Raw genomic sequence first — 25,517 nt, forward strand, 5'->3', positions numbered from 1 at the left:
GGGCAGAGACCCGAGACCCAGGGCGGCAGGGCGCGGGGACGCAGGCACCCAGCGCCCCGGATCGCCGCCCCGGAGGCGATGCCCCCTGGCTTCCACAGCGCCTGCGTCCGGATATACTGAATTTTGTCCCGGATAAACTGAATTTTGTCTTGACGATGGGAAACTGTCATCAACCGTGGAGGGAGACAATCCCCGGTGTTAAACCCATCCACCGCGTCGTGCCCCTCCTCTGGATCCCCGCCCCAAACGGGTCAAGTTCAGCGCCCCCTAACCTCCCACCCCGCCCTCAGGCGGACTTCCGAGCCGCGCGCCGCCCAGCGCGCCCAAGGTCACCGCGCGCCGTCGCTCGCCCCCTTCCTGCCCGCCGGGACTCTCACGCGCACGCGTGCGCAGTGGAACTACACCGCCCAGGAGGCTGTGCGCCCCACCCAGAAAGCGCATCGTGGGTCAGGACTACATTACCCAGGAAGCCTCGCGGGGGCGGGGGCTAGACTCCGAGCGTACAACCATTGGCCCGGTGTCTGGCGAAGCTGCGCGGTGATTGGCCTAGATGCCCGTCAGTTACTTTCGAGAGAAATTGAGTTTTGCTGTTAGACTGCGCGAGGAAAAGACAGCAAGAGCACAGGCTGCCGAGCCGCGCCCGTGGAACTGAGCGGGTGAGTGACCTGTCCTTCTGCCGTCCCCTCGAGGACGGGGGCCCCGCGCGGGTGCTCTCGCGGGGGCGGGGCCTGCGCACACGTGTCACACCTGCTCTGGGCAGCATCGCCGGGGACGCGCGGGCACGCGGGGCACCTGTGCCCGGAGCTCCGCGGGCGTCCGCAGGGGCGCGGGGCGCGGGGCGAACCCGCCCGGCCCTGACGTCGTTGTTTTATTTTGTCCTCTAGGTGAATATCGAGGCTCACCGGTGCCGGGAGACCGGAGCCAGCGGAAGTGAGTACCCACGGGCGCCTCTCACCAGTGTGTGTCTGCTCCTTTGTTTTTTAATTTGAGAGACGGAGGAAGCTTCCCACCTGCTGGCTCACTCCCCCGTCCTGCGGTGGCGGAGGGCGGAACGCAGCCCAGGTCTCGCAGGTGGGCGTCAGGAACCCAGCAGTTACCTGACCCATCGCCACCTGCTCCCAGGGGCCCCGAGCTTCGGCCGGGAGCGGGACCCCATGTGAGAGCAGCCCTCGTCTTAACCAGTAGGCTAAATGCCCACCCAGACCCTGGCTTTTTGGACTAAAGCTCATCACATGTCACATTTTAAAAAAAGATTTATTTATTTGAAAGGCAGAGAAGAGAGAGGTCTAACATCCGCTGTTCACTCCCCAAATGGCCACAACAGCCGGGGCTGCACTGATCTGAAGCCAGGAGCCTCTTCCAGGTCTCCCACATGGGTGCAGGGGCCCAAACACTTGGACCATCTTCTACTGCTTTCCCAGGCTACAGCAGAGAAATGGATGGGAAGTGGAACAGCTGAGACTAGAACCGGCGCCCGTGTGGGATGCTGGCACTGCAGGCGGTGGCTTTACCCACTACGACACGGCGCCGGCCCGGTATGTGTCTTGTGTGATCTCCCAGCAGCCTGGGAGCCTCGTTTTCCAGAGGGAGAGCCCAGCCCGTGTTCAGTCCAAGTCCAAGAGAGGTCTTCCATGGCTGATCTGAAGCCAGGAGCCAGGAGCTTCTTCCAGGTCTCCATGTGGGTGCAGGGGCCCAAGCACTTGGGCCATCTTCCACTGCTTTTCCAGGCTATAACAGGGAGCTGGATTGGAAGTGGAGCAGCTGGGACTCGAACAAGCACCCATATGGGATGCTGGCACTGCAGGTGGCGGCTTTACCCGCTACGCCACAGCGCTGGCCCCAAGAGTGCCCTCCCTTTTGTAACAAGTATTCGAGAACCAGGTGGAGGGGCTGGCGTTGTGGTGCAGCAGCTTAAGCGGCTGTTTGAGATGCCTGCGTGCCACATCGGAGCACTGGTGTGAGTCTTGGCTACTGTGCTGCTAGGCCGGCTCCCTCTAATGTGCCAGGGAGGCAGAGATGGTGGCCAGGTACTCAGGCCACTGCCACCTGTGTGAGAGGCCTGGATGAGGTCCTGGGCCCCACCTTCAGCCTGGTCAGCCCTGGTGTTGAGGGTGTTTGGGGACTGAGCCAGTGGAAGGAAGATCTCTGTCTTTGTTGCTCTACCTTTCAAGTAGATGACAATAAATAAATAAACACAAAAATAAAAAACACCAAACTTATTTTTTAAAAAAGAATAGATTAATTCTAGGGTGCCTGGTAAAATCAGTTTATAGTTAGTATTTTTTTTTTTCTCATAGCAAATTCTTTAAGGTTTTATTTATTTATTTGAGAGGCAGAGTTAGAGAAAGAGATCTTCTGTCTCCTGGTTCACTCCCCAAATGGCTGCAATGGCCAGAGCTGGGCCTGTCAGAATCCAGGAGCCAGGAGCTTCTTCTGGGCCTCTCACATGGGTACAGGGGCCCAAGCACTTGTGCCGTCTTCTGCTGCTGTCCCAGGCCATCAGCGGGGAGCTGGATCAGAAGAGGAGCAGCTGGGACTTGAACCAGCGCCCACAGGGGATGCTGGTGCTGCAGGTAGAGGTTTAACCTACTATGCCAAAGCACCGGCCCCATCCCATTTCAAATTCTTTTTTTTTTTTTTTTTTTTTTGATAGGCAGAGTGGACAGTGAGAGAGAGAGACAGAGAGAAAGGTCTTCCTTTTGCCGTTGGTTCACTCTCCAATGGCTGCCGCAGCTGGCACGCTGTGGCCGGGGCACCACACTGATCCGAAGCCAGGAGCCAGGTGCTTCTGCTGGTCTCCCATGGGGTGCAGGGCCCAAGCACTTGGGCCATCCTCCACTGTCTTCCCAGGCCACAGCAGAGAGCTGGCCTGGAAGAGGGGCAACCGGGACAGAATCCGGCACCCCAACCAGGACTAGAACCCGGGGTGCCGGCGCCGCTAGGCGGAGGATTAGCCTGTTGAGCCAAGGCGCCGGCCCCATTTCAAATTCTAACAACGTGGGGCCGGCGCTGTGGCTCACTTGGCTAATCCTCGGCCTGCAACACCGGCATCCCATATGGGCGCCGGGTTCTAGTCCCGGCTGCTCCTCTTCCATCCAGCTCTCTGCTGTGGCCCGGGAGGGCAGTGGAGGATGGCCCAAGTGCTTGGGCCCTGCACCCCATGGGAGACCAGGATAAGCACCTGGCTCCTGGCTTCGGATCAGCACAGCGCACCAGCCGTAGTGGCCATTTGGGGGATGAACCAATGGAAGGAAGACCTTTTTCTCTGTCTCTCTCTCTCACTGTCTAACTCTGTCAAAAAAAATTTTTTTTTCTAACCATATCTATTGACCTGGAGCACGAGATCTGCATTGCCTCTCCTTCCCCCGCGGTGACTGGGCAGCTCCCTGCTGGTGTTGGCCCGGACTTCTTCCTGCACTTGCACAAGTGCACAGAGCCCGGAGGGGCCTCGCTGCTTTTGTTTCCCGAGATGGGGAGTTTAGCGGCCGCGAGGCTCCGAGACCTGCTTGCTTCCGGCCAGCGGGCAGAGCAGTGGCCCGGGCTTCGTAATGGCCGCCTGGGATTTCATGAGCCGGGGCTCACTTGGCATGCTGGTCCATTCCTTTACTGGCGGGCATTTGGGTTGTGACCAGTTTTGCAAACAATAACGCAACGCACGGCACTTCACTCACGCCTGCCAGTGCTTCTCCAGACCAGTGCTTCTCAGCCGGGAGCGGGCCACTCGGCAGCGCTGGGAGGCGTTGTTGGTGTCCCGGCCGGAGTGTGGTTGTGGGGATGAGGCACCGCCAAGCACCCTGCACTGGCCCCGACAGAATCATCCACTCTGGCATAGCGGTACTGCTGAGGGCCAGAAACACTACTCTAGAATAAAATTTAAATTAAAAAAAAAAGACGGTGCTGTGGCATAGCGGGTAAAGCTGCCGCCTGCAGCACCGGCCTCCCATATGGGTGCAAGTTTGGATCCCAGCTGCTCCACTTCTGATCCAGCTCTCTGCTATGGCTTGGGAAAGCAGAAGAAGATGGCCCAAGTCCCTGAGCCCCTGCACCCACGTGGGAGACTGGGAAGACACTCCTGGCTTCAGATTGGCACAGCTCTGGCCATTGTGGCACATTGGGGAGTGAACCAGCAGATGGAAGACGTCTCTCTCTCTGCCTCTCCTTCTCTCTCTGTGTAACTCTGTCTTTCAAGTAAATAAATAAATAAATCTTTTTTTTTTCTTTTTTTTTTTCTTTTTTTTTTTTTTTGACAGGCAGAGTGGACAGTGAGAGAGAGAGACAGAGAGAAAGGTCTTCCTTTTGCCGTTGGTTCACCCTCCAATGGCCGCCGCGGTAGCGCGCTGCGGCCGGCGCACCGCGCTGTTCCAATGGCAGGAGCCAGGTGCTTCTCCTGGTCTCCCGTGGGGTGCAGGACCCAAGGACTTGGGCCATCCTCCACTGCACTCCCTGGCCACAGCAGAGAGCTGGCCTGGAAGAGGGGCAACCGGGACAGGATCGGTGCCCCGACCGGGACTAGAACCCGGTGTGCCGGCGCCGCAAGGCGGAGGATTAGCCTGTTGAGCCACGGCGCCGGCCAATAAATAAATCTTTTTAAAAAAATTGCCCAAAATAATTATTACACAGCTATTTGATGGAGTATCAGTCAGCCATTTAAAATGACGTTTGATGTCCAGCACTGTGGTGTAGCAGGTAAAGCTGCCACCTGTGGCTCTGGCATCCCATATGGGTTCTGGTTCGAATCCCGGCTGCTCCACTTCCGATCCAGCTCCCTGCTAATGGCCTGGGAAAACAGCAGAGGATGGCCAAGTGCTTGGACCTCTGCACCTGTGTAGGAGACCTGGAAGAAGCTTCTGGCTCTTGGCTTCAGAACGGCGCAGCTCCAGCTGTTGTGGCCATCTGGGGAGTGAACCAGTGGATGGAAGATATCTCTCTCTCTGTCTCTCACTCTTGCTCTCACTCTCTCTAAGTCTGCCTTTCAAATAAACAGATTTAAAAATAAATAAATAAGATGACATTTGAGGGGCTGGAGCTGTGCTGCAGCTGCTCAGCCCTATCCTGGAGTTCCGGTCAAGTCCTGGCTCTCAGCTTCCAGTGCAGCGGCTGCTCATGTGCCTGGGAAGACAGCGGAAGGCGGCCCAGGTGCTTGGGGCCCTGCACCCACGTGGGGGACCAAGGTGCAGCTCCTGGCTCCTGGCTTGGGCCTGATCCAGACCCATCTATTGCAGCCATTTGGGGAGTGAGCCAGTGGATGGAAGACCTCTTTCTCTGTCTTGCTCTGTCAAATAAATACCTAAATAAATTTTTAAAAAAATAAAATAAAGATATTTATGAAGATCTTGTAGCAACATGGAAACGTGTTTATGACATTTTATTAAAAAAAAAAAAACTTTAATTGAAAGGCAGCGAGAGCGAGTGCTCCCATCTGCTGGTTCACTCCCCAAATGCAACAGCTCGGGCTGGGCCTGGTGGAAGTCGGAACCAGAAAGGCAATGCAGGTCTCCCATGTGGGTGACAGGGAAGCAGGACTTGAGCAGCCCCTGTCGCCTGGCAGGAGCTCGTTAGCAGGGAGCTGGACTGGGAGGTGGAGCCGAGACTGAAGCCCAGACATTCTGGTCTGGACGCAGGCATCCCATGCGGTGCGTTAACTGCTGTGGCAAAACCCAGCCCCTTTGAGCTGTTCTTAAAGCCTTTGAATTAAAAAATAATAAGACACGGCTGGTGGCCGGGGGTGGCTGGGGCGCCCGCAGAATTTTCTTTTTTTTTTTTTTTTTAAGATTTATTTATTTATTTGAAAGTCAGAGTTACACAGAGAGAGGAGAGGCAGAGAGAGAGAGAGAGTGCGAGGGAGAGAGAGGGAGAGAGGTCTTCCGTCTGCTGTTTCACTCCTCAATTGGCCACAACGGCCGGAGCTGTGCTGACCCAAAGCCAGGAGTCAGGAGCTTCTTCCGGGTCTCCCATGCAGGTGCAGGGGCCCAAGGACTTGGATCATCTTCTACTGCTTCCCCAGGCCATAGCAGAGGGCTGGATCAGAAGTAGAGCAGCCGGGACTAGAACCAGCACCCCGGCGCCCATAAGGGATGCCGGCGCTTCAAGCCAGGGCGTTAACTCCCTGCGCCGCAGCGCCGGGCCCACCGCAGCATTTTCTAGAGAGTGGTCAGAAGGACTCGGGACACCTGGTTGAGTGGGAAGCTGAGGTCAGCAGGGTCCAGCCCAGATGCGGCTGGGAGTGTCCTGGCTTCACACGACCCCACCTGGGGTGACCCCGTGCTGGGGTGAGCCTGAGGCGTGTGCAGAGAACAGGGGAGGGGACTGGGAGGGGCCGAGTGTGTCTGGGCTCTTCTTTGGTGGGAACTTGCTGGAATCCCAAGCCCGTCCTCTGGCCCCGCGTGCCTGGCAGGCCCCCTCGGCGTTCGGCGTGGGCCAGTTCACACCTTAGCTCAGGTGAGGGTCTCCATAAAGTCACAGAGGCCATCGTGTGAGCCAGTTTCCTTTCCAGCCTGTTGTCCACTTCGTGCGCTCTGTCCACCGACAGCACTGACACTTACAGTGGCCTCAGATAGGCGTGGGAGGCAACTCCAGGCAGTGGTCAGCAGATGACCAAGGCCACGTTTCCGTGGGGGGGACGAGGAACCGACGCCCAGCCGCTCTCCCTGCAGACAGGAGGGCAGGGGTGCTCTGGGCAGGGAGGTCTGGGCGGAAGCCCTGGCAAACCTGCCCCAGCGCTGATGCCCTGTCTCTCACGTCCAGCTTGACACGGATGGACAGTGGACGGACCAGAGGCAGGGATGGTCGGCTATGACCCCACGACAGATGGCAGGAACGTCTCCAAGGTCGAGGTGGCCGTGGCTGGCTCTGTGTCCGGACTCGTCACTCGGGCGCTGATCAGCCCCTTGGACGTCATCAAGATCCGCTTCCAGGTACCTCTCCCCGTGTGTGCAGAACGGCCGCCGCGCAGGCCCGGCCTCTGGGGCAGAAGTGCGTTGGAGACTTGGACGTGGCCAGGGTGAAGCGCTTTGCCGCCTCTGCCCCTGCTCTGGACTTCTCACCGCACCCCTGCCTCCCTCATGTCTCCGGTTTTGATTCTCAGCTTCAGATTGAACGCCTGTCTCGCAGGGACCCCAGCGCGAAATACCATGGCATCCTGCAGGCCGCGAGGCAGATCCTGCGGGACGAGGGCCCGACGGCCTTCTGGAAAGGACACATCCCGGCCCAGCTCCTCTCCGTAGGCTATGGAGCCGTCCAGGTGTGTGGCAGTGCTCAGTGGGGAGCAGGGGTGGGGCGAGCTGGGGCGGGGCCCAGAGGCAGTCCCACGTTTCCAGCAGCCCCAGGACCTGCCTGAGCGCTGGGAACATCGGACTGAGCTGTGCCTTAGAGGCTGCCTGGCCCACGTCCCCACTGTCTGGCCCTGGTGACTTAGGTCCCCACTCTGGGGACGGCCTTGACATCATGTCCCCGTGGGGCTCGGCCAAGGGTGAGTTTTGTTTTTCTTTATTTTTTTTTTAAAGATTTATTTATTTATTTGAAAGGCAGAGTTACAGAGAGCCAGAGGCAGAGAGAGAGAGATAGGTCTTCCATCCGCTGGTTCACTCCCCAGATGGCTGCAATGGCCAGAGCTGCACTGATCCAGAGCCAGGAGCCTCTTCTGGGTCTCCCACATGGGTGCAGGGGCTCAAGGACTTGGGCCATCCTTTGCTGCTTTCCCAGGCCATAGCAGAGAGCTGGACTGGAAATGGAGCAACTGGGACTCGAACCGGTGCCCATAGGGGATGCCGGCACTGCAGGCGGCAGCTTTACCCACTAGGCCACAGCAACAGCCCCTATTTTTATTTACTTGAGATGCAGACAGCAGGAGAGACCGAGAGGAAGTCAGAGCTTCTACCCTCTGGTTTGCCCCCTCCCAAATACAGGCAACTGTTTGGGCTGGGCCAGGCTGAAGCTGAAAGCCAGGAGCTGGATTTGGGCGCCAGGGGTCTGAGTACTTGAGCCACACTTGTCTGCCAGGTGCACATGAGCAGGAAGTTGGAATTAGCGACAGAGTAGGGACCCAACCCAGGCCCTCCTGTAGAGGGTGGGGTGTCCTAACTGCTGTACCAGATACCTGCCCCCACTTCTTTTTTTCAACTTTAGGAATATTTATTTTTATTTATTTGAAAGAGTGACAGAGAGGAGGGGGAGAGAGAGACATCTTCCATCCACTGGTTCACTTCTCATACCCCAGATGGCCACAGTGGCCAGGGCTGGGCCAGGCTAAAGCTAGGAGCCTGGAATTTCAGCCGGGTCTCCCACATGGGTGTCAGGGGCCCAAGCACTTGGCCCGTCCTCTGCTGCCTCCCCAGCGCATTAGCAGGGAGCTGGTTCAGAAGCAGAGCAGCCGGGACTTGAACCCACTGTGGGTGTGGGATGGCGGTGTCACAGGCAGTGCTCCAACTGCTGCAGCGTATGCTGGTCTTCCCTGTGGAAGCAGCATCCTCACATGTGTGCGTCCTTTGTCACGTGGATCACAAGGAGTCACGTGAACTGCCGAAGGCCACACAGCCTGGATGTGACGGGGTTAGGCTTAGAAGCTAGGTTTTCTTTTCTTTTCTTTTCTTTTTTTAATATTTATTTATTTATTTATTTGAAAGGCAGAGTTACAGAGAGGCAGAGAGGTCTTCCATCCGCTGGTTCACTCCCAACATGGCCACAGTGACCAGAGGTGGGCTGATCTGGAGCCAGGAGCCGGGAGCTTCTTCCAGTCTTCCATGCAGGGTCAGGGGCCCAAGGACTTGGGCCATCTTCCACTGCTTTTCTTAGGCCACAGCTGAGAGCTGGATGGAAAGTGGAACAGCCGGGAGTTGAACTGGTGCCCTTAAGGGATGCTGGCACTGCGGGCAGTGGCTTTACCCTGGCTTCAGTCACTTGGTCACTCACCTGTGGGCCAGCGGCTGTCGCTGGAGGTAATGCTGCTGTTAGCCCTCGCCCAGTGCCAGCCGGGGGCCAGACCCCCGCTCTGACACTTTACATTGAGGTGGGTTCTGTTGTCACTGACCAGCCAGGCAGTGGCAGAGCCGGGATCCCACCCAGGCAGCTAGCACCAGAGCAGTCGCTTCCTGCCCTGTCTGTGAGGTCCCAGCCGTTGCTCCCTGGAGGTGCTTCCCCGGGCGGCGCGCCCCTGCCGTTCCATCCCTGCTTCTGGCACACAGATACCGCTGTGTGACGACCGTCTGCAGGTGGCGGGAGGCAGATCGGAGTGTGACGGGTTACCGGGGCCCATGCTCCCAGGGAAGAATGATTGTCACCTCCACCGCCTGCTGTGCCCAAGGGGTCCCTGCCTACAGCTGGATAGGGCTCGTTTCCCAGCGCTTAGAAAACCACCTCCATTAAAAACAAAAAAAGATTTATTTATTCATTTGAAAGGCAGAGTTACAGAGAGACAGAGAGAGAGACAGAGAGAGACAGAGAGAGAGAGAGGTCTTCCATCCACTGGTTCACTCCCCAAATGGCCGCAAGGCCAGAGCTGAGCCAATCCAAAGCCAGGAGCCAGGAGCTTCTCCCTGGTCTCCCACACAGGTGCAGGGGCCCAAGGATCTGGGCCATCTTCCACTGCTTCTCCAGGCCATAGCAGAGAGCTGGATCGAAAGTAGAGCAGCCAGGACATGAACTGGTGCCCATATGGGATGCTGGCGCTATAGGTGGTGGCTTTATCCACTATGCCACAGCACCAGTCCTTGAGTAGACTTTTTTAATATAAAAATTTCCCCATATATTTTCTTAACCTTTAAGGTATTTGGCTCTTTTCTTTCTTTTCTTTTTTCTTTTTCTTTTTTTTTTTTTTGACAGGCAGAGTGGACAATGAGAGAGAGAGACAGAGAGAAAGGTCTTCCTTTGCCGTTGGTTCACCCTCCAATGGCCGCCACGGCCGGCTCACTGCGGCCGGTGCACCGCGCTGATCCGATGGCAGGAGCCAGGTGCTCTCCTGGTCTCCCATGGGGTGCAGGGCCCAAGCACTTGGGACATCCTCCACTGCACTCCCTGGCCACAGCAGAGAGCTGGCCTGGAAGAGGGGCAACCGGGACAGAATCTGGTGCCCCGACCGGGACTAGAACCTGGTGTGCCGGCGCCGCAAGGCGGAGGATTAGCCTAGTGAGCCACAGCGCCGGCTGGCTCTTTTCAAATAGAGTATAAGGGGCTGGTGTTGTGGTATAGTGGGTAAGGCTGCCACCTGTGACCCTGGCATCCCCTGTGGGTGCCATCTCAAGTCTCGGCTGCTCCATTTTCCATCCAGCTCCCTGCTAAAGGCCTGGGAAAAGCAGCAGAGGATGGCTCAAATGTTTGGACTGCTGCTACCCAGTGGGAGACCTGGATGAAGGTCTCGGCTCCTGGCTTTGGCCTGGCCTAACCCTGGCCATTGTAGCCATTTGGTAGGGGAACCAGCAGATGGAAGATGTCTCCCTCTCTCTCTCTGACTTTCAAATAAGTTTTGCATAAAATTGTGTATATGTTTATTAAGTTCCTTTTTTAAAAAACTTATTTATTCATTTGAAAGAGTTACACAGAGAGAGGGAGAGAGAGAGGTCTTCCATCTGATGATTCACCCCCCAATTGGCCGCAACGGCCAGAGCTGCACCGATCTGAAGCCTGGAGCCAGGAGCTTCTTCCAGGTCCCTCAAGTGGATGCAGGGGCCCAAGGACTTGGGCCATCTTCTACTGCTTTCCTAGGCCATAGCAGAGAGCTGGATCGGAAGTGGAGCAGCCGGGACTTGAACTGGCGCCCATATCAGATGCTGGTGCTTCAGGCCAGAGCGTTAACCCGCTGCACCACAGCGCCAGCCTCGTTCTTTTTATTATTATTTTTTTTAAGTTTATTTATTTGAAGGGCAGAGTTACAAAGCCGGGACAGAGAGAGAATCTTCTACCCACTTGTTCACTCACTAAATGGCCACAGTGGCCAGGGCTGGGCCTGGCTGAAGCCAGCAGCCTGGAACTCCATCCGGGTCTCCCTAGGACTTGGGCCAGCTTGTGCTGCTTTCCCAGGCACATTAGCAGGGAGTTGGGTTGGAAGTGGAGGAGCCGGGACTTGAACCAGCGGTGAGCCATGGGATGCCAGCGCCACAAGTGGTGATTTACCCTGCGGCACCACAGGGCCAGCCCTTCCTGAAATGGTTTCCTTCTGAAAAGCTCTGTTGACTCATACCTTCTTGGGTAGGGCAGGGAGAGCTTAATAGATTTTTTCTTTTTCTTTTTAAGATTTATTTTTTTATTTGAAAGACAGAGTTACAGAGAAAGGTAGGAACACAGAGAGAGGTCTTCCATCTGCTGGTTCACTCTCCAGGTGGCTGTAATGGCTGGAGCTGCGCCGATCCAAAGCCAGGAGCCAGGAGCTTCTTCCGGGTCTCCCACGTGGGTTCAGGGGCCCCAAGCACTTGGGCCATCTTCCACTGCTTTCCCAGGCCATAGCAGAGAGCTGGATCAGAAGAGGAGCAGCTGGGAATCGAACCGGCACCCATATGGGAAGTTGGTGCTTCAGGCCAGGGCCTTAACCCACTGCTCCACAGCGCCGGCCTGCTTAATAGATTTTTAAAAAAGATAACATCCGGGGCCAGCGCCGTGGCTCACTTGGCTAATCCTCTATCTGTGGTGCTGGCTTCCCATATGGGCGCCGGATTCTGTCCCAGTTGCTCCTCTTCCAGTCCAGCTCTCTGCTGTGGCCCGGGAAGGCAGTGGAGGATGGCCCAAGTGCTTGGGCCCTGCACCCGCGTGGGAGACCAGGAGGAAGCACCTGGCTCCTGGCTTTGGATTGGCATAGCTCCGGCCGTAGCAGCCATTTGGGGGGGTGAACCAACGGAAAAAAGGAAGACCTTTCTCTCTGTCTCTCTTTCTCACTAGCTCTATCTGTCAAAAAAAAGATAACATCCAGGGGCCGGCCCCGTGGCTCACTTGGTTAATCCTCTGCCTGCGGTGCCAGCATCCCCTGTGGGCGCTGGTTCTAGTCCCGGTTGTTCCTCTTCCAGGCCAGCTCTCTGCTGTGGCCCGGGAGGCAGTGGAGGATGGCCCAAGTGCTTGGGCCCTGCACCCGTGTGGAAGACCAGGAAAAAGCACCTGGCTCCTGGCTTCGGATCGGCGTAGCTCCAGCCATTGCAGCCATTTGGGGAGTGAACCAACAGAAGGAGGACCTTTCTCTCTGACTCTCTCTCTCTCACTGTCTGCAACTCTACCTGTCAAATAAATAAATAAAAATCTTTAAAAAAAAAAAAAGATAATATCCAGGCCGAAGCCAGGAGCCAGGAACTCCATCCTGGTCTCCCAAATGGGCCGTCATCACTGTTTTCCCTGGCGCATCAGCAGGGAGCTGCATCGGAAGTGGAGCAGCCGGGTCTCGAACCAGCGCTCTTATGGGATGCTGGTGTTGCAGGTGGCGGCTTGACCTGCTGCGCCACACCCCCGGCCCCGTGTGTTCGTTAGGTTGTAAAACTGCTCAAGAAGAGCGTTTTCTCGTTTCTCTCTTGTCCCTAGGCCTGGGCCCCTCCTGGGCCGGGGTGGTCTCTGGGGGGGGTTGGTCTCAGCCTCATTCTTTGTGCTCCCACAGTTCTTGTCGTTCGAGCTGCTGACCGAGCTGGTTCACGGAGCCACGGCGCACGACGCCCGCGAGTTCTCCGTGCACTTTGTGTGTGGCGGCCTCTCCGCCTGCATGGCCACACTCACCGTGCACCCTGTGGACGTTCTGCGCACCCGCTTTGCAGCTCAGGGTGAGCCCCGGGTGAGTGGTCGGGGCCCAGTCAAGGGGCGCCCAAGGAAGGGACGTGTTCCAGGGGTTTGGGGTCCTCAGCTGGGCCGCACCAGGCACGGGGCTCCACATCCTTGCTCGGAGGCGCTCCCGCCTCCCTGGGGAGCTGGCACCTGCTGGTGTGAAAGGGAGGGATCTGGGCACATGACCTCGAGAGCAGGCTGTGTCGTGAGAGTGTCTGTTTCCACAAAGATGACTTGGAGAAATGGGGTATCTGAGTCAGACTCGAGGAGGGACTTACCCAGTGACAGCAGGGATCTGCCATGGCCTCTGTCACTCTGTCACTCGCCAACCTTTAGTAAAAGTCTGTGTGATGGAAAACGTGCAGACAAGCAGTTTACCGAGATGACTGACATGATGGATTTTATTTTTTAAAAAGATTTGTTTGAAAGGCAGAGTGAAGGCCGGCGCTGCGGCTCACTAGGCTAATCCTCCGCCTTGCGGCGCTGGCACACCGGGTTCTAGTCCCAGTCGGGGCACCGGATTCTGTCCCGGTTGCCCCTCTTCCAGTCCAGCTCTCTGCTGTGGCCAGGGAGTGCAGTGGAGGATGGCCCAAGTGCTTGGGCCCTGCACCCCATGGGAGACCAGGAGAAGCACCTGGCTCCTGCCATCGGATCAGCGTGGTGCGCTGGCCACGGCGGCCATTGGAGGATGAACCAACGGCAAAGGAAGACCTTTCTCTCTGTCTCTCTCTCTCACTGTCCACTCTGCCTGTCAAAAAAAAAAAAAAAAAAGAAAGAAAGGCAGAGCGACAGAGAGAGAGAGGCAGAGGGGAAGAGCTCTTCCATCCTGTAGTTCACTTCCCAAATGCCTACAGCAGCCAAGGCTGGGCCAGGCCCACGCCAGGAACCCAGACTCCATCTGCTCGCCCGCATGGGAGGCAGGGACCCGAGCACTCGAGCCAGTACCTGTTACCTCCCAGGGTGCATTTGCAGGGGCTGGATGGGGAGCAGGGTAGCCAGCGCTGAGCCAGCGTCCGAAATGGGCTGTGCACATCACCCACTGAGCCACAGTGTCCACACCCGTGGATTATTTTTTTATGTTAATTATCTATTTGAGAGATGACAAAGAGCTCTCCTCTGCTGGCTCACTCCCCAGATGCCCACGTGCAGAGATTTGGGCCAGGCTGCGGCTGGAGTTGGAGCTGGGAACTCAGTCCAGGTCTCCCACGTGGGTGGCAGGGACCCAGTCACTCCCAGGTCTGCAGGAAGCCGGAGTGAGGAGCAGAGAGGAGTGCCCAGCTCAGGGGCTGACGTGGGGCGCAGGCACCCTAACTGAGGCTCAGGTCCCCGTTTATTCCCTAACCTGGTGGGTTGGAGTGCAGGGCAAAGCAGTGGCCTTCTGGGATTTTTATTTATCGCATTTCATACCGCCGTTTTTCTCCCTCTCCCATTCTTCCTTTCTTCTTTCAAAAGATTTTATTTTTTTAATTGTGAAAGGCAGAGTGACAGAGAGGGAGAGAGAGATCTTCCGTCCCTGGGGTACTCCCCGATGCCTGCCAAGAGCTGGCACAGGCCGAAGCCAGGAGCCAAGAACTCCATCCGAAGCTCCCACTTAGGTGGCAGGAACCCAGGTACTTGGGCCGTCACCTGCCGCTGTCTCCCAGGTGTATCAGCAGGGAACTGGATCAGAAGCAGAGGAGCCGGGACTCAAACCAGGCATTCCTATAAAGGGTGTGAGCATCCCAGGTAGAAGCTTAACCCACTGTACCACAGTCCCCATCCCCTGTCTTATTTTTAAATTATGGACATTAACCACTGACTGCTACTATGGAAAATGAGAATTTAGCTCCTCTCTCCCTCCCTCCCTCCCTCCCTCCCTCCCTCCCTCTTTCTTTCTTTATTCATCTGGGTCTCCCACGTGTGTGGCAGGGGCCCAAGCACTTGGGCCATCCTCCACTGCCCTCCTGGGCCACAGCAGAGAGCTGGCCTGGAAGAGGAGCAACTGGGACTAGAACCCGGCGCCCATGTGGGATGCCGGCGCCGCAGGCAGAGTACCTAGTGAGCCACGGCGCCGGCCCGTGTTTTCAATTTCTTTTTATTTTCTTTTTTTTTTCTTTTTTTTTTTTTAATTTTTTTTTTTTTTTGACAGGCAGAGTGGATAGTGAGAGAGAGAGACAGAGAGAAAGGTCTTCCTTTTGCCGTTGGTTCACCCTCCAATGGCCGCCGCGGTAGGCGCGCTGCGACCTGCGCATCGCGCTGATCTGATGGCAGGAGCCAGGTGCTTCTCCTGGTCTCCCATGGGGTGCAGGGCCCAATGACTTGGGCCATCCTCCACTGCACTCCCTGGCCACGCAGAGAGCTGGCCTGGAAGAGGGGCAACCGGGACAGGATCGGTGCCCCGACCGGGACTAGAACCCGGTGTGCCGGCGCCGCAAGGCGGAGGATTAGCCTAGTGAGCCGCGGCGCCGGCCCGTGTTTTCAATTTCTTAACAACATCCTTTGAAGAGCAGATGATTTTAATTTTGCTGCAATCCAGTGTGTCAGTTTGTTCTCTGGATTCTGTGTTTGTACCAAAGAAGTATCTGCTGTCCAACAAGTCACACAGATCTCCCGAGTGCTCCCGCTTGTTCTCTGCGTCTTTCTTCCTTTTTGAAAGACAGACCCTCTTCTTTTATCATGGAGGCGACCCCTCTGTGGCGGGGCGGCCAGCTACAATGTCTGGGTGATGTGTTCTGTTTTCCTCTACTGTGCGTCCCAACTCTTCTTTCCTTTGCCCTTAACTCTTGTTTTAGCGTCTTGGTCTCTGTTTTTTGTGCGTTTTTCATCTTAATAACTAACTGATGTGAGAGGCAAAGAGACAGAGATGGACAGATCCACTGATTTCGGAAGCTGGGAGGTAGGAGCGAGATCTAGGTCCCCCTGTGGGTGGCAGGGACCCAATCACTTGAGCCGTCACCTGCTGCCATGCCCAGGTCTCTCTCTCTCTCTATATATATATATAGATAGATAGATATAGATATAGATATAGATATATTTGAGAGATAGAGTCAGACAGTGAGAGAGAGAGAGACAGAGAGAAAGGTCTTCCTTCCGTTGGTTCATCCCCCAAATGGCCGCCACGGATGGAGTTACGCTGATCCAAAGCCAGGAGCCAGGTGCTTCCTCCTGGTCTCCCACGCGGGTGCAGGGACCCAAGCACCTGGGCCACCCTCCACTGCCTTCCCGGGCCACAGCAGAGCTGGACTGGAAGAGGGGCAACCAGGACTAGAACCCAGTGCCCATATGGGATGTCGGCACCACAGGCGGAGGATTAACCAAGTGAGCCACGGCGCCGGCCCCTCCCAGGTCTATATTAGCAGGAAACTGGAATGAGAGCAAACTCAGAACCAAGCAGTCTGACAGGCAGGCGTGTCACTTACCAGGCCAAATCCCTATGAAGACCTTCCCCAGACATCTCCACCCCTGGCTGCCAGGCCGGCGTTAATAGGGCACAGAGAATTGAGTGGCAGCCCTGGGCAGGTCGCCGCTGGTTACCTTCCCAGAGGGCCTGGCCCTGTCATGGAGTCCCTGCAGAGGGATCCTTCAGCTGGGAGCAGCGAGATGGGCGCCCCCTCCCCCCAGACTCCCAGTTGCTGCGAGGTGCTTTGTCTACCCCAGCCAGGCCAGGTCAGGGCCCTCGGGGCAGCTCAGATAACATACCTTTAGCAGAAGCTGCTAAAGGCAGCAAGTGGCCCGAGGTCTGCCTGCCTAGGGGCCGCCCCTCACCGAGGCAGAACCACACAGCGCGCCATGGCACGCTGATCAGCCTCGGCCCCTCTGCGCCCCCCTCCCCTCAAGGGGTGACTGCTGCTCCATAAACGCCGGTCCACTCCTCTGGGTCTTGCTGTGTTCATCTGTCGACTGGGGACTATTCCACGTCACTCGCACACATCGTCACTCGTGTGTGTAACCATCGCCCACAGGGGACCTGCTCCTGCCAGAAGCCGCGGTGATGCCTGGAGCCCCTGCTCCCGTGCCCACAGGAGGCTGTGGCCGGCACGTGGCTGTGTGCTTCGCTCCTGCCTTTCCCACGGCTGTCCTCCTGGCAGGAAGTTAGGCTCCTGGTAGCTGGGTTTGTGGCTGAGTGGGAGTGGCTGTGATGGGTGAGGACCCCGCCGAGCTCACTCAAGCGTCCCATGTGTCCAGGTCTACAAGACCCTGCGGGACGCTGTGGTGACCATGCACAGGACCGAAGGCCCCTTGGTCTTCTACAAAGGCTTGACCCCCACGCTGATCGCCATCTTCCCCTACGCCGGCTTCCAGTTCTCCTGCTACAGCTCCCTGAAGTCCGCCTCTGAGTGGGTCGTGCCAGCCAGGGGGAAGCAGAACGGTGAGACGGCCTCAGAACCGGAGCGGCCCTGCCCTCCACCCGCCCGTGCCCAGGGCGTCTTCTGGAGACAGCGGGCAGGGGCGCCTTCCTGCTGGGAGTGAGCTACTGCTGCTCACGGTGCCTGTCCCTGCAGCCAGGGACAGCAAGCCCCAGCAGCTCAGCGGGGGGGGGGGGGGGGGTTCGGTCTTCCATCCGCTGGTTCACTCCCCAAATGGCCACAACGGCTGGAGCTGTGCTGATCCAAAGCCAGGAGCCAGGAGCTTCTTCCAGGTCTCCCACGCGGGTGCAGGGGCCCAGGGACTTGGGCCATCTTCCACTGCCCTCCCGGGCCATAGCAGAGAGCTGGATGGGAAGTGGAGCAGCCGGGACTCGAACTGGCGCCCATATGGGATGCCGGCACTGCAGGCGGCGGCTTTACCTGCTACACCACAGCGCCGGCCCCTGGTGTTCACCTGCAGATCCCCTTTTTTCCCCGATTGTGGGTTTTGTGTGTTTGTTTCAGGGAGCGGGAGGGATGGGCATCCTGTTCCTTCCGCGGCCTGGGACTGAGTCGGGATGGGCATCTGCCCTGCAGCAGGGCAGGGGAGTGGGGAGTCAGGGCGGCCGCCCCCGCCTGCCCACTCCGCGCCCCTTCTCAGTCCTGAGCGGCTGTCTCGCTCCCCGACGAGATCCCTCTTTGAAATCAAGGGCTGCTGGGGGCTGCTGAGGATCGGAGCGGATGGCTTCTGAGCTGCCCACCAAAGACCACATTTCTCTCCGTCCCCTCCATTCCGCTTCCCTGCCCCAGAGAACCTCAGAAACCTGCTCTGTGGCTGTGGGGCCGGAGTCGTCAGCAAGACCCTGACCTACCCCCTGGACCTCTTCAAGAAACGGCTGCAGGTCGGGGGCTTCGAGCAGGCCCGAGCCACCTTTGGCCAGGTGAGCCCCCCCGTCCCGCCACGGTGCGGACAGCCCCTGCCCGTGGGGCACATGGTCCCCGCAGCCCGGAAGGCCCCGGAATGTTGAAGCGCGTGGAGCAGGAGACGCACACCGGGGCGTAGGCACCTTGGCTTTTTGTTGCGGGCGTTTCTGGAAAGGGGTGCATAGAATCTCGGACCCCGAGTTGGATTTTAAGCGCCCTAGAGGGGTTGCCCCTGGGAGAGGCCCATGGAGACAAGGTCACTCCGTCTCAGTTCTTCAGATTTGCACGTGCCGGTGTGTTTTTATTTATTTACAGATTTGTTTTTAATGTACGAGAAAGAGAGGGAACGCCTCCATCCACTGGTTCACTCCCCAAGTTCCTCAACAGCTGGGGCTGGGCCAGGCCAAAGCCAGGGGCCGGGAACTCCATCCGGGTCTCCACGTGGTGGCAGGGGCCCTCTTCAGCCATCATCTGCTGTCTCCCAGGATCTGGACTGAAGTAGCTGGGGTGGGCCTGGCGCTCCGGTGTGGGAGTAGCTGGGGCTGGGCCAGGCCAAAGCCAGGGGCCGGGAACTCCATCCGGGTCTCCCACGTGGTGGCAGGGGCCCAGGCACTTCAGCCATCATCTGCTGTCTCCCAGGATCTGGACTGAAGTAGCTGGGATGGGCCTGCCGCTCCGGTGTGGGAGTAGCTGGGGCTGGGCCAGGCCAAAGCCAGGGGCCGGGAACTCCATCCGGGTCTCCACGTGGTGGCAGGGGCCCTCTTCAGCCATCATCTGCTGTCTCCCAGGATCTGGACTGAAGTAGCTGGGATGGGCCTGCCGCTCCAGTGTGGGAGTAGCTGGGATGGGCCTGCCGCTCCGGTGTGGGAGTAGCTGGGCTGGCCCTGCCGCTCCGGTGTGGGTGCCAGCTTCCCAGGTGGTGGCTAAGTGCTGTGCTGAGCGCTCATCCCACATTCGGGGTCTCCTCTGCTCCTTTTGGGGCACTGACTTACAGACAGCTTCGGGGTATCAGTGGGAGATTCCAGGATTTTCTCCTTCAGATCCGGGGAACGTGGGGCACCAGGCCCGTGGGACTTGTGTGGCAGGTTCCCAGGGGAGGGGTAGTGGGTGTGGTGTGGGGCAGGGGCGGGAGGGTGCTTTTTACTTGAGAAGGAATCGGGTTTTTGTCTGGCATACGTTTTGTTTTCTGTAGGGAACTGTAGAAAATTCAGATAGACAAGAAATACCAAAATTCCTGTATCTGTCACCAGCGAGAGACATCGCCGGGGAACCCTGTGCCGTGGGTTTCCATCCTCACATAAACGTTCACCAGGCTGGGCTCCCTGTAGGCAACGTCTTGGAATCTCCTTTTTCCACTTACTGTCTTGTCCAGAAGGAACAGTCTGTGGACAGGGAGACGGTGGGGGGCGCCCAGGGGGCCTGGGAGGTGGGCGCCTTGGATGCCAGGCCTCAGAGCTTGGCGATGGAATTCCCGGAGTTTTGCGGGCGACACTGGAGCGAGACCTGGAGAGGCAGCACCCATCAGGCTGAGGCGCTGGCATGCCATGTGTGACCCAGCTCCCTGCTAATGGCCTGGGAAAGCAGCAGCAGATGGCCCGAGTCCCTGGGCCCCTGGGCCCCACGTGGGAGACCCAGAGGAAGCTGCCGGCTCTTGGCTTCCTTGTGGCTCAGCTCTGGCCTTTGGGACCATTCTGGGTGTGAACCAGTAGATGGGAAATCTTTAAAGAAAAAGAAAAAGCGACCAAGGGCCAGTTTCAGATCTGCTTCCCAGGGCGGACCAGGTGGGGTGGGGCGAAGGGTCAGAGACGCCTCTGGGAAGATCCAGTGTCTGGCTCCCTTAGGGCCTGGGGCAGCCCGAGCTGTGGCCGGAAGGAGCTCTGAGCGGGGCCCCGTGTGTGTGAAGTCTGACCCACCTGGGACGGAACGGGGTTAGCTTGTTCCACACCCAGCAAGTCTGTCGGGGCCATGCCGTGCCAGCTGCACCTGTATTTCCATCGCCCGCCTTCCCCATAACCTCAGCCTTCCTCCCCCAGGTGCGGCGCTACAGAGGCCTGCGGGACTGCGCCGGGCGGGTGCTTCAGGAGGAGGGCGCCCAGGGCTTCTTCAAGGGCTTGTCTCCCAGCCTGCTGAAGGCCGCGCTCTCCACGGGCTTGGTGTTCTTCTGGTACGAGCTCTTCTGTAACTTCTTCCACTGCATGAAGAAGGCAGACGGCTAGCTCAGCGCACAGAGGGGCCTGGGGCCGCCCCCCGGGGGAGGCAGAGCGAGGGGCCGCCCGGCCCTTCCTCCACCAGCGTGGGGAGCCGGGAGCAGCCTGCAGCCTGCCCGACCAGACACCAGCAGGAGGTCCAGGCTGGGAGAAGGAGCTCCTGTGGTTGCTTCTCTCCTGTCCCCCAAGGCACACGGGGAGCAGGCGCCATCGTCGGAAAGGAGGCACGGCCTGAATGTGGAGGGCCGGCCCGGCTCTGGGCAGGAGTCTGGTCCCTGAGCCTGGGCCGTTTTTCCCATCAGCGTATTTAAGGGACATTAAAGCCGAAAACTTGTTCCTTATCTCACTCCCTCCATCTTCCCTTACAGACCACAGCCCTGCCCACAAGCGAGGGAAGGGACCTGCCTTCCTCGGGTTCCAGCCCCAGGCCCTGCTTCCTGCTGCCCAGGCCCAGCCCTCACCTTCCTGCTTGCAAACCCGCCACCCTGGGGCCACCCTCCCAGCAGCCCCGGCAGGGATTAGAGGGGCTGAGCCGGCAGGCGGGGGTGGGTCGAGATGGAGCCCTGTCCCTGGGTGCTGCTGGGGTAGCCCTGCTGGGGGGCGGCTTACAGACCGGCCTGCTGGCCTCACCCCCACTCAGGCTGACCTTCAGCGCAGTATGGCACTGCAGTGTGCTCTGTAACCCCAGCAGGGCCTTGGACGGGAGGGGTGGGGCAGACAGCCTGGGGAGGACACCGTGGGCTCCCAGGGGAGTCACCGGAGTCCAGGACGGGTGTGGGTGCAGAGGAGCCCACTGATAGGGCAGGAAACCACCACCCAGGCCCAGAACGTGGGTGCCGTGGCCCCCACTCCCCCTGGCCCCTGGCCCCATCTCAGCCCTGCCCTGGGCCGGGTCTTCGTGGTCTGTCCCCCAGCTCTCGGCTGCGGATGCTGCAGGTCCAGGCTGGGCGGATGGCCTCCGTGTCCGAGGCCTCAGCATTGGACCCCCGGCTACGGAGAGGCGGCGTCTATGCGATGCCTCGCCAGGGAAGTTTCTTGTCCTCACCAGCTCATCGGGTTCCTGCGCTGCACCCTTTCCCAGTGACCGCCAGCCGGAGGCCGTGGCCACTACGGCCCGAGCCTCAGGGGCAGCCCCGACACCCCTCGGGCGCAAGACGGGATCTCCCGTGACTGCCCTTCGCAGGTGCGGGCCTCCCAGCCGCCTCCGCGTGGGGACGCGGGCAGAGCCGCGGGGCCGCCCCTCCCGCCGCCCGGCCGGCCACGCCCTCCGCGCGCCCCTCCCCGCGGCCTGGCCGGTCCGCCCCACTTCACCTGCGCCCCGACGCGGGACGGGGCGAGGGGCTGCGTGCGGATCGAGGAGCGGGCCGGCCCCAGAGCCCACGAGCGCCCGTGGCCGCCCACGGGGCCGGGGCCCACCTGGTGAGGCGGGGGCGGCGGCGGCGTGGCGGGCGTCCAGCGCGGCCCTCGCTCGGACAGGCGGCGGCGAGGGCAGGGCCGGGGGCCCGGCAGGTGGCGCTGGCGAGCAGGCGCCGCCCCGCCCCGCGCTAGGAAGTGAGCTCAGCGGCGCGCGGGACGCCGGGCGCGCGCACCGTGCCCGCCGGGCGGCCCTCGGGCGCGCGCGCGGTGCCGGCCCGGCAGGTGGGTCCCGGCGACCCCGCAGCCTTTCCCGCCCGCGGGCTCGGCCGCCGCGCAGCGGATCCCGGACCTGGCCGGCTGCTGAGGTCTGGAAGCCGCTACGGTCGCCTCGTGGGACCCGAGAGGAGGCAGTCCGGCGGCAGCCACCTCTCGGGGACGCGCCGTCCCGCTCCCACTCTAGGGCACGGGTCCGGGATGGACCCCGGGAGTTGGGAGTCCTGAGTGGGTAGGGCCGGGGCGCTGCCTCTCGGGGGGCCGGTGTAGCCAGCCCGTCCCGGGGAGCCGCCGCCGGCCCTGGGCGCCTACGAGCGCAGGCCGCTCCAAGTGGAGCTGGAGGGGTGGGTGTCGCGCCCTGAGAAGGACCCCCGAGGCGGGGGCGGGGGGAGGGAGATGGACTTGGACCGCAGCCTGGGGCCCCCAGCCTCGTCCGTCGTCCGGCACCGAGCGGGGCCAGCAGCTTCCGCGCCGGTGCGCTCGGGCGAATCTAATCTGATCCGCCAGTGCGCACCCCGGCTCGGCTCGGCGCGCGCGCACCCGGGTCTCCCTCGGGAAGGGGGCGAACAGCCCTGCCTCCTGCTGGGACCCCAGGGCAGGCGCGTCCGCTTTTCACTTCTCACTCCTGTGTAGTCCCAGACACCTGGGGCGCCCTGGGGCCGAGCAGCAGGTGCCTGGCGGGAGCCGCGAAGCCAAGCGCGATGGGCTCTCAGCCAAACACCGAGGCCACGGGCTGCCCCGAGCACCTGCCCCAAAGGGCCTGCCCTGCACACCTGAGGCCTCGCCGTTCCTTCTTCCCAGGTGCTGTCAGTATTCCCAGCCCGGATGGTCATGGGCGAGTCGGGGAGAGAGGAGTATAAAATCCAGTCTTTTGACGCAGACACCCAGCAGCTGCTGAAGACAGCGCTCAAAGGTGAGCTCGGCCGCTTCTGAGCTGAGGTCAGGAGCTGCAGAGGAGGGGCCACGTGGGGCCAGCGCCTGCAGGGCCGGCATCCCCTGTGGGCGCCGGTTCGAGTCTCGGCTGCTCCACTTCTGATCCAGCTCTCTGCTGTGGCCTGGGAAAGCAGTGGAAGATGGCCCAAGCCCTTGGGCCCCTGCACCTGCGTGGCAGACCTGGAAGAAGCTCCCAGTTCCTGGCTTCCAAATGGTACAGCTCTGGCCATTATGGCCATTTGGGGAGTGGACCAGCAAATGGAAGACCCCTCTCTCTCTCTCTTTGTAACTCTGACTTTCAAATAAATAAATAAATTTTAAAAAAAGGAGGGGCACGTGTGGCAGCACGGAGCAGGCTGAGCCTTGGGGGTCAGGGAGCGGCCAGCTCTGGTCCCTCGCTTTCTGAGAATCGGCGGCACAGCTCTTGTGCTGGACAAACTACATGGAGGCTGGTGTTTCGAAGGAGGAATCGTGGAGTCACCCCTCAGCCTGCAAAGGCTTGCTTTCTTTTTTTAATTTATTTAATTATTTATTTGAAGGAATTAGAGAGGCAGAGAGAGGTCTCCCATCCGCTGGTTCACACCCTAGATGGCCACGGTGGCCGGAGTTGCGCCGATCTGAAGCCAGGAGCTTCCCCCAGGTCTCCCACGCAGGTGCAGGGGCCTAAGGGCTTGGGCCATCTTCTACTGCTTTCCCAGGCCATAGCAGAGAGCTGGATTGGAAGAGGAGCAGCTGGGACTCGTGAAGCCGGCACGCGTGTGGGATGCCGGCACTGCAGGCGGCGGCCGGGCAGTCTTTCTCTACACTTAAGTCCCCATGAGAGCAGGGCCGGATGCTGCCCTTCTGGCCCTGCTGGTGCGCAGCTGCCTGGCTGGGGCCGGAGGGTGGCGCGGTCAGCTTGGCAGAGGTTGAGTCATGCCTGGCCCCGTGCCTTCCCGCCCCAACACTAGGACGTGAGCTTGCCTCGGCCGGCCGTTAGCGGTGCCCATCACGTGCCCGGCTGAGCCCACGGTGAGGCCCCGCGTGGCCTGCTCTCGCCAGGGTTAGTGTGTGCACGAGCTCTTCCCGGAAACTGCCGTGGGAGTCCGTCCTGGTGTCCGTCCTCAGCCTGCTGCTGGGCAGTGTGTGTCCCAGCTGACGACACTGTCTCACCGTCCTCCCTCTGCTGGGCAACCAGGACTCGCGGCCGGAGCTGCCCGGCACACGCAGGGGCCCGGCGCTGGACTCCCTCCTGTCTCCACCCCTAGATCCCGGAGCTGTGGACTTGGACAAAGTGGCCAATGTGATTGTGGACCATTCCCTGCAGGACTGTGTGTTCATCAAGGAAGCAGGACGCATGTGCTACGCCATCATTCAGGTGTGGGGGACCGGAGCTGCCCGGGGCAGGTGCTCCCGGAGGGCAGGAGGCCTGGCCAGCAGCACAGAGCGGCAGAGGGGTGGTTGCCCCACACCGCCCCTCCCTCACGCCCCTCTCCCCGCCTCAGGCTGAGAGTACACAAGCAGGCCAGAGTGTCTTCCGACGGGAACTCCTCAACCGGCTGCAGCAGGAGTACCAGGCTCGGGAGCAGCTGCGCGCGCGCTCGCTGCAGGGCTGGGTCTGCTACGTCACCTTCATCTGCAACATCTTTGACTACCTGAGGGTGAGGCCCTGGCAGCCACCCCGTGTCCCAAGGCTCAGGTCACCCCCGCGGCCACTGAAGCGGCTGCTCCGTCCCCTCCTCTCCTCCCACAGGTGAACAACATGCCCATGATGGCCCTGGTGAACCCCGTTTATGACTGCCTCTTCCGGCTGGCCCAGCCCGACAGTCTGAGCACGGAGGAGGAGGTGGGTGGCCCTGGCGCGGAAGGCTGTGGAGGTGGGCGGTCTGGCTGAGTGCCTGCGCATTGCCCACAGAGGCCGCCGGGGCAGGAGCCTGGTGGGAGCACCCGAGGGCTGTCAGTTACAGGCAAGCTGCCAAGTCTGGAATTTACCCAGGACCAAGAGCTAGTGGCTGGGTGGCTTCCTCCCCGGTAGGAAAGGAATGGTGACCGCCACGGCCAGCTCTGGACACAGGTTGGCTCAGAAAGCAACCCAAGGCCCTGTGGGCGGGGGCGGTCGAAAGGGGCGAGGCAGTGGCCTGGACATCGCCCTCGCGCAGCCGGGCCTGCAAACTGGAGGCCCAGGTCCCTGGCTTTGGCGTGGCCAGCACCCGTGGGGTGGTGTGAGCTTGAAGGCGCTCTCGGGGCGCAGCGTGGGCCTGGCCCTCGGCGAGCACTGCCCGTGCCCTGCAGGTGGACTGCCTGGTGTTGCAGCTGCACCGGGTCGGGGAGCAGCTGGAGAAGATGAACGGGCAGCGCATGGACGAGCTCTTCGTCCTGATCCGGGACGGATTCCTGCTCCCCCGCGGCCTCAGCTCGCTGGCCCAGCTGCTGCTGCTGGAGATCATCGAGTTCAGGGCGGCCGGCTGGACAACGACCCCCGCCGCGCACAAGTACTACTACAGCGAGCTGCCGGACTAGGCTCCGCGCCGCGGACCGCCGTGGGCTCTGGCTTCTACTTCTAGACGTTTCCATCTGCACCTGTGTGTGGCCCGCCCGAGGAGGCCTCCCCCCACCAGACACCTCTGCAGGTCTGAGGCTGTCCCCGCGCCCCGCCGTGCAGAGACGAGCAACGCCGACCAACACTGCACTGTGTAACACGGCTCAGCAGCCGCCCCGGTGCCTCAGTTTCCCATCTGTAAAATGGGTAACCACAGCCATGGGGATGCTTTGGGTGTCGGGGCAGAGGCAGAGCACA

General features: G+C 60.0%; 1 protein-coding gene across 11 annotated transcripts; it reads left to right on the top strand.

The window, feature by feature from the left end:
- Positions 1–571: 571 nt before the first annotated feature.
- MIF4GD (MIF4G domain containing) lies at positions 572–25,455 on the top strand. 11 transcript variants are annotated; one of them, XM_062215482.1, is made up of 12 exons: positions 572–656; positions 885–930; positions 6,745–6,914; positions 7,085–7,240; positions 12,563–12,733; positions 16,888–17,071; positions 17,859–17,989; positions 22,610–22,721; positions 23,989–24,098; positions 24,226–24,381; positions 24,474–24,566; positions 25,013–25,455. In XM_062215482.1, the coding sequence occupies exons 3-12, from the start codon at positions 6,783–6,785 to the stop codon at positions 25,238–25,240; spliced, it is 1,473 nt and encodes a 490-aa protein (XP_062071466.1). In that variant the 5' UTR covers positions 572–656; positions 885–930; positions 6,745–6,782; the 3' UTR covers positions 25,241–25,455. The 11 variants fall into 11 exon arrangements, with proteins under 11 accessions (XP_062071466.1, XP_062071467.1, XP_062071469.1 ...); XM_062215483.1 differs by lacking the exon at positions 17,859–17,989 and adding an exon at positions 20,006–20,136; XM_062215485.1 differs by lacking the exon at positions 12,563–12,733.
- The last annotated feature ends 62 nt before the right edge of the window (positions 25,456–25,517 follow it).

Source organism: Lepus europaeus, chromosome 18, assembly GCF_033115175.1.
Source record: "Lepus europaeus isolate LE1 chromosome 18, mLepTim1.pri, whole genome shotgun sequence".
Lineage (NCBI taxonomy): Eukaryota > Metazoa > Chordata > Mammalia > Lagomorpha > Leporidae > Lepus > Lepus europaeus.